An 8,611-nucleotide genomic window follows, 5' to 3' on the forward strand; every position below is an offset into this window, starting at 1 on the left:
TATTTTTCTGGCGAGCTATTGTCCAGGTCTATGAAAAGTGTGGTGAGGTTTTGTCCGGTGAGCTTTTCTTTTGCCCGTCGAGCTTCCGTTCGGCGTCGGTTCCCGAGAGCCCAGTTTGAAGACTCTGGAGAACGGCGCCCTGCAGCGGCCTCTTTCTCCCAGGTGTCGCACATCATGGAGCTGCACGCTCAGGGCTACGAGTTTGTGGTGCTCCCCAACGGCTTCATGGTGCACATGCCGCACGCCCCGTCGCTGGACATTGCCCGCTTCCGGTCAAGCAGCCAGTACCGCAAGTGCCTCTCGCTGCTCAAGGGCGAGTTTGCCAGGGACCTCTCGCTGCGCTACGGAAGGACGTTCCCCGCCTCCGGCGACAGGCGCAGGTGATGCGCCGAGTGGCCGCCGCCGTCGACGACTCTGCCGTGGGCGGGAACCTGCCTCGGACGACGAGAGATCTTGCGGCGGTTGGCGTCCTCTCGAGGCCGGTTCGCAGAGTTCCGTTTGAGTGCCCTCGAGTACGTTGCATTCTCCCTTAGTCGCTCGCAACGGGACTTGTCAAACTTCAGTTTCGAGGGACGCCTATCAAACGACGCTCTCATTTGTCCTTTCTTTGTGCTGTGCTCATTTTTTTGCGCCGTTGAGGCTAATGGGAATTCGCAACTTGCCCGACCTTGAACCCTTAAAAAGATGTATGCCTGTCAAAAATGTTTCAGAACTGGTGGCGCCAGTGTGCAAGTGCGTTCTCTGGTAAGCAGTTACAAGCGAACGCGACGCACCTGAGCGCACTGGGATGCAAAAGTGTGAATTGGCCTTTGAGTGGGGTCGAGTGTCACTAGCGATGCTGCCGTGAAGCTGGGGCCAGTCGCTGTTCCCTCTTGAAAACTTTGGAATCTTCACGAGTCGACCCGTCGTTTTTCGGTGAAATTCCGAGCTGCGCGAAGTTCCAGCGACTAGCATTTGCGAGCGTATTTAGTGCTGGCGTCTGGCAACCGATACTAGCGGTACTTTGAATGAATGCCCGGATGGTTGAAGGTGACCGTTACCAGCGAAGTGCGACTGGTGGCCGTTGTTGGTCGCGCTCGTTGGATGAGAGGGTGGCCTGTGCATCGTGATCCTCCATCATTATCGGCCCATACAAACTGTCAAGGTCGTGAGATTTTTCCCGTATCAAAAACAGTGGGAGGAATACCACAATGCTTAGTGTGGTTTGTCCAAAGTGAGCGTAAGCTATGCTCGCCCAATTCGGAAATATTTCCATTGGGGATCGTCACGTGTGGGGCAAAGCCTCGACCCTTCCGGGCAGTCTAACTTTGAATACGGTAAAGCCGCGGAGGTGCTCGACTAGATTTCATCCCAGTTAATGTTTCACCGTGAGAGCTGACATATAGAAGGGAACTTGGCCGTATTCACCGCTAATTAAAATGTGTCGTGGCTAGTTAATTAGGTCCTTTCGCTAGCTCTTTCAAGCAACTCGATTGAGGATTTCAGGGGTTTTGACTTTTTTGCCTGCCATAGAGGGGGGGAACCATAGGCCTAGATATTTTTGCCCCCCTATAATCGAAAGGCGAGGTAATTTTTCGTTGGATTTTTGACGGAGGTATCGAAGGACGATTGTATGTTACGACGGCATTTCCCTTCTCGTCTCGGGACCAGAAATGCGTCGCACGACACGTCCAGTGGGCCCCGTGCCCCTCCCCCCCCCCCCCTCCACCTATTTTAGCCAGAGATTCTTCGTTGCCATTGCTAGCTTTTGAAATTGGAGCACCTTGCATTACAGCGTTCATCCAAGACTTAGTTGCTGGACACTGCACCACGTGCGAAATGAGGTTCATCAAATTATATAATGAGCAGAGCACCTTCTGTCAAAGCTTCGCAGGTAGAAATCCTTCTGGTATAGGCTTTACGGGTGGTATACTGCCTTCGGTCAAAGGTTTTAGAAAGGAACGCTTGGCATATCACTCGCTACTGCCACATTCTTACGAGGTGCCAACACCCCTCCCAGGCCCGAGACGGCGTCTCTTTTTACTTTTGCGATAGTGGTCTTCGTTAGTGGTCGTGGTGCAGAAACTAGGATAGTGAACGTCCGTACTGTGCGAGGTGATGTGTACAGAGATGCGACAACTCGTTCGGCAGCGTGCCATTTTGTCTATAGCTCCGTCGTCGCTCTTTCACAAGGGGAACTCTGGTCTTTCAGGAAAGGTGGGAACGCAGAATGACTGTGGCGAGGAGGGGTGCAGGGGCAAAAAAACCGAAATTTGGTTTTGTACTGGTCTTTGTTTACAATTTTTATTCTTGCCCGGTAGAATGAGTCGAATTAACAACTTTCAGAGGGTCCTTCTAAAAGCCACACCCGTGTAGATGCTAATGGAGCAGCCGTCAGCCTTTGCTGCCTGTTTGTTCCACGGCTCCTTGTAAACTGCAGGGACCAAAAAGGGCTTTTTGTTTCTGTTTTTATTCTAGATTTGGGAGAGTTATCACTCATTTTTTATCAAAGCATTGAAATCCTGGGTTAGTTTCTTGGCAATAGCGATATGACCAGCCTGTCTTGTTAGGCCTCCACTGCTGGCATGCATTGTGGGAATTGTAGTCTTTCTGCACGAGGGACAACCCCACTGCGGGTCTGCACAAGCCGAGCACGAGACTGTACGAGCAGTCTCTTATCCCGCCGCCTCCATCCTCTGGACTACACTTATGGCGGTGCTTGGGGACATCAGTCTATTCTTACGGGGGCACTAAACCAATTTCTGCGATGGTCTGTTTATGGTCATAAATCGACCAGTGGGCTCCAAGCATCCTAAAGAGAGAAAAAAAAAGGTTACATTTGTCCGTAGCCAATTTTTCTATTAAAAGTTGGTCAAAGATTGATTGCCTCGGAACTGTCGCAGACACCTGAGGGTTCTGTTGGACGAAGGAAAGCCCTTCTCTTTGTCCCAAAGTTTGGTGGTATTCAACCTTTGACACGGATTTTAATAGAAAAATCAGCCACGCATGAATGTTATGGTTGGTATTTTAGGATGCTCGGAGCCACTGACTTATGAGCGTAAACGGCCTATCGCAGAAAGCGGTCTAGTGCCCCTCAAGTGTTGCCAATTTAGACTGGGAATCTGTTATTCCGATGATTAGGTCGCGCCCGAGGCTCCTTGATACTATGTGCCTAGATTGCCCTGTCAGCCAGTATTCTAAGCAATGCAGAGCTGATTTGTAGTGCCGTTTGTACAGTATGAAGTCGGTTGTCGAGATTTACGAGGCCATGTTTCACGGAAGTGGGTGAGGTAGAAAAGACTAGCGTAGAAAGGAAACGTGCAGGTGTATGTAGGTCATGCATGGTGTCGATATGTAAATATTTTGTATGAATTTTAAGTGCAACTTTGTAACATATATATTTATCGAGCTTTCTGTTGCGCGAGTTAATTTCAGTTAGTAGCTAGGACATGGTTCTGATAGTAAATATAGGCAAAAACAAGAAATGGCATTGGTTTGTCTGTGCTTGGAACGTGATGATGGATAACAGAGATATTCTCGGATGATTGTTAGTTTTCGGTAACTTATACGCTCGTAACTACTTCAAAAATTGTTTGCTCGCGCACTTTACTGTAGACACGACAGAGGCTGACTTGTACGCTGCATAAGTTTTCCACTTATTTCCCGTTAATTTGAATACACTAGGTGCAAGCTTAGGAAGGTTTTCCCTCATTTATTCTGACGCTGCAGTATTAGGTTCTTTTATTGTGTTCATCATATGAAACTTGCATACCCCCAAAACTCTTCTAAGCCTAGCAATAGACCCTTTGCAAAACATACAGCGCCACGACAGCAGAGAATTTCGGGAACCCGCGGTACAGATCATGCATTTTCTTGTTGCTCCTCCGCGACTGCGCGCGCGTCTCGACAGCTACCGCCAGCAGCCGTTGTAGCCATCCGCTCCCGCCCATCCGCCGCGTCGTATGTCGTTGGCAGCGTACCGTATCTGTGGCAGTGTAAAGGCATCGCGACAGGTGAACTTGTTTGAATACATTATTCGTCGTAACTTACCTTCACGTATTAAGTGTCACCGAATCCATTTAGTTTGCACCGCAACCGTGGCAGGTGTCGATCAGGTTTGACAAAGCGTTGGGGCAGCAGACGACAGAGCCGGTACAAAGGAGAGGGATGAGAAAGGGGCAGCCGTTGGCTCGTCGCTCGTCCGACTCGGCTCTCGGCTGCTCAAAAGTTGCTGCCGTGGTAACCTGCACCTGCTCGCGTATGCCACGTGGTCTCATGGTAGCGGGAGGAGGGGCGTACCGAGGACTCCCATTATTCGTCGCGTGGCGCGCGCAGGCTTTTGGGATTTTTGCAATGGGTCTATTGAATCATTGCCTTCTGAACTGCTAAACCCGGCACAGACAAGCTTCTGCATGGGCAGAAATATGTATGTTGCACAACGTTATGAACGTGGGAAACTAGAGAAATGACAACTTGCTGGGTTGGCTTTCCTCGAGCAGGGTGACTGCGCCCTTGGAGGGAGCTGCACGATTGATAGATTAATTGATTGACGCAGTGTGCGATCTCCTTTTGAGATTTTAGCTCTCAAGCAACCTTCACCCTTAGGCTTTCCACTGTTAGTCTCTGAGGACAACTTGTGGCAATGGAGCGTACCCAGAAAACAGATTGCCCGAGCAAGGAAAAGCATCCCAGTAGCTTTGTTATCTGATGCACGTTCGGAAACAACATTATAAACATTCTTGCTTGTTTTACCATGGACAAAGCATTACCAAAGTTATTCCTGTTGCAATTGCATGGGAATGCTCAGGCTTGGCTTTGAAAGTATAATATATTTTAAGTAAGAATATTTCTGCGGTAGTATTTGAAGCATCTTTCGCAACTGACTCTGAACTTCTATGGTTTTTTTGTGTTTTATCGTTGCTTTAGCAGCAAATTGTAAGCAGCTTTTTATCTCAAGGTATGGATTTAGGTTCCTTGAAAGAGCGTCATTTGCAGGGTATTCACCACAATCATGAATGCGCTATAATTTGTGATTGTCACTCACTCATTAGTCATATCTAGGGTGCTGTGTTTTGGGTAAATACCAGTAGGCCCCAAAAGTTCATCGCTGAGTCAGATTCATCAAACTCGGAAAAAACCAAAAAACCCAGAATTCGGGCTGTCCTTGGTCAGCATAAGCCCCGGTAAATGTGGATTTTTTGTCCCACACCGAAGAATGACACTGAAAAACACCGAACGGGTCGAAAATAACCCCTGAAAATGCCCCCGAATTCAAAGAAAATGAACCCTGCAAACACAGACCCCTAATCGTTTCCGAATAAATCACCAAAACATTGTTTTTTTGTTTTTTTTTATTTTGGTTGGTTAAAATTTATGGTTTACAAAGACTGTGGCTTCTGTTGTGATTATAATGCAATTAAATGCAAAGGTGCAAGCGAGCTGGACAAGAATGATGAAAATAATCCCTGGAGAAGGGGAACAATGATGATTTTGTATTTGTAGTTCTGGCACTGCCAATGTGTGATCGGCCAACTGCAAGTTGTACCATAGGGCAGGAACACAGTTTTCCTCCTGGCAACAGTATTCCTCGAGAGGGTTTCCACGTTTTATTTCTGTTGGGGATACGGAGCCCCGCCCATTTCTATGAACTTCAGACGGCCTGTTGAAAGTCCTAGGCCAGTCTTACCAGCAGCAGTATCGTGAAAAATAAACTCGCTGCGAGAGTGTGCAAATCTATTTCCGATTAATACCTCGTGTGCTCCATAAGTTAGACCGTTCTTGTGAAGAATTGATTCTAACACTTCTCCCTATTTGGTTTTTTTTATCGATGACTATACCGAGGATGGTTTGTTTTAATTAATGTAGACTCATTAAAAGAAGTGGGCCAACCATTATATGAATGCCATCTTTGCTACAAACTTGCTTGGCCTGGCAGCTATTTAATAGTGTGATAGCTATATTGATCAGTTGGCTAATGATTCAAATGTGTCTCTAAACTCTTTAATGAACTGGAGACTCATCTTTAATTAGTCTTGATAGTCAGTTTGACAGGGCAAAGACAATTCCCATGACGAAAGGGTACATTCGACCAATAATTGGACAAAAACTTGTTCAGCAATTAATGCATTACTATTCAATTAATCGGTAAAGTATTCATTTATTTTTAGAGCACTGCCTTGAACAAAGCTGCACTTGTAAAACAACCCCTAAAACCTCGTATTAAAAAAAAGGAGGAAATTAGACTTACTTATGATGCTTGTCTTACCATAGAATTTCTTCCCAGCTATTTGAGGTCGTGGTGAAGAAATGCAGCATTTAGGTAATGGTGAATATCTTCTTTTCTTTGTTAATGTTTGGATTAAAAGCAGACGCCCTGTGGTATGCGACTTCTATTACCCGGATTTTGAATCCCGGCACTGCCAAAGAATTTGTCTTTAGGTAGCTTTGTTGTTCCGCTAGTGAGCACGTTGCATTCATCTTGATTGTTTCGATTATTATCTTTATACAATATGTACTGGTTCTTTGTACTAAGTTTGTTTTGAACTTCCAGTTTTACTATTGTATTGTTTCTTTTGGTTAAGCTATTTATTTGGAATGGATGAAATTTGATAAGTTTGTTTAATATGGTCACTTGTTGGCCTTGTGGGTGCAAGAATGTTAACTTAATTTTTGTTTTCCAGCGGTTAAATTAATTTGTGTTCATATGCCATATTTTCTGTTAATTTTGATTTGAGGCTTGGTGTAGTGCGTGTCAAAAAATCAATGTACAGCTCTACTTCAATGGAGTGCACTGTCAAGATTTGACGGCAACTTTGGACCAACTTTACGCATTGTGTGCAGCTTTCCTTTTGTGAAGTCAGGTGTTTCAGTTAAGCGAATGTGGTTCTGCTAATTTTTTTTATGTTTGCAGCTATTTAAATATTTTTCGAAGGGACATCGTTTTGAGCTTAGTTTTATTCTTAGACAAACAGCGGAGGTTTGACCAACAATGCTGATCATTCTCTTCGGTGCCCTTTGAGCATAATCTGGTTACAACCATCTAATACTTCATTTCTAGTCTGCAAAGAATGTCATACTTGTTTATAGGATATAATGCTATTTTACAAGCATTGGTGTTCCTTTTGCTGCATTGTACATAGCTTTTACTCCTTTGCTTTAAGCTCAAGCATTCGTTTGATGTGCACTGCATTTACTGCGAGTCCCATTTTCATAATTACAACTTACTTGACATGAGTAGACAGATGCTTCTCTTATTTTCCATAAAACTAGCGACCTACAGTATTTTTTTTTTAGAATGTGTTTTTTCATGAGTTAATTATCTTTGTTTGCCAGCTTTCGAGCTTTGTAGCTACAGCTTTCGATTGCGATGGGCTTTGCAGCTAAATTCTGCCTGCTCCATAAACATTCTCACTTCGGGTGAGAGCTTGCAACAGATTGTTCTACTTGTCAAACCATATTTGGTAATGGATATTGCGTGCTTGCCCTTCTATCTAATAAGGAGGTAATAAATCAACAGATGCGAGAGAAACATGATTGATTATTCCAAGCACGCACTGCATGCTGATATTGCGCATATATAAAGTGAAAGACTGATGTGCAAAGACTATGCTCCGTCTGAGCTTCGTTTCAAGCGTGGCAGCGACCTTAATCAAGCTGTACATAGCACCGTCGATGCTGGAGCGGCAATGTTTATTCTGAATAAAGGATGTTGTCATATGAAAATTCTCGGTGTGTTACTGCCACAGGAGCTCGGACTGTGCCATGCAAAGGCCAGGAGATACTTGTTGAGGAAATTGTTGCTTCTTGGCGTTCCGAGTACACCGTGATTCCGAGATATCGATCAGTGTCAACAAACCCCAACACTTATATTTTAAACTACACAGACGTTCCAAACAGACTAGCCACTTTCTCGTTCTCCGATTGGTAGCGTTCCAGCTTTCGTTCCACTTTCCCAGCTGTTGATCTTCGCGGCTGCATCCGGCCGCTGCGGGTACGAAGTTTACGTCTCGCCCCCCGCGCGCGATCGTAAATCGTTTTCGCCGAGACAAGCCGTGGTGTGAGGGTTCAGCTCGCCCCTCGCGCGCATCCTCTCCGCAGAGGGAATCCGATGCCGTCCTCGCGAAAGTTCCAACACACTCCCCACTGAATGGGCGCAAGCACATTCTAGAGTTCCGTCATTTCTAGGGAGTAGATTGGTTGCACTGGCCTTCGCAATACGGTACCGCGATGTATGCAAGTCTCGCATGAACGAACCCTTGCATCGCGTCCATAAATTACCTTCTCAACCTTTCCAAGCTTCCAAAGCAGTCGTGGAAGTGGCTCTTTTAAAAGGACCAACTGGCCCACTCGGGGCGGAGGGGACTGCTTTTGGTGACTAGTATAAGCAGACCTCAGTTCTCGGAGGTATTCCGCCCCCCACGTCCCCCAAAATAAATTTAGGATCCGTTTTCGCTTTCGCCACAGACTGCGAAGTGTTTCCGGTGTCGAAGCGAGCGGCTCTCCTCCGGTATAGAAGGACTTTATCCTCCGGGCACCGGCAGCGCCGTCAGCCGTCTGCCTATTAGAAAGCTCGCCGGCGTGAGAGGGTCGCCCTCTCCCACCTCGTTGTACACAAAGGTCAGGTCAATGGTCT

At 46.2% G+C, this 8,611-nt stretch overlaps 1 protein-coding gene across 1 annotated transcript in view; it reads left to right on the top strand.

Moving 5' to 3' along the window:
* The window catches only part of LOC8024924 (LARGE xylosyl- and glucuronyltransferase 1), a 121,873-nt gene extending 114,172 nt beyond the window's left edge, over positions 1 to 7,701 (top strand). The window contains exon 17 of the mRNA XM_040211030.3: positions 163 to 7,701. Coding sequence (XP_040066964.1) covers positions 163 to 384 — 222 coding nt within the window. The 3' untranslated portion in view covers positions 385 to 7,701. The remainder of the gene's footprint in view (positions 1 to 162) is intronic.
* Positions 7,702 to 8,611: the final 910 nt, after the last annotated feature.

The sequence above is a fragment of the Ixodes scapularis genome, unplaced genomic scaffold, assembly GCF_016920785.2.
Source record: "Ixodes scapularis isolate PalLabHiFi unplaced genomic scaffold, ASM1692078v2 PGA_scaffold7__128_contigs__length_106722199, whole genome shotgun sequence".
Taxonomy (NCBI): Eukaryota; Metazoa; Arthropoda; class Arachnida; order Ixodida; family Ixodidae; genus Ixodes; species Ixodes scapularis.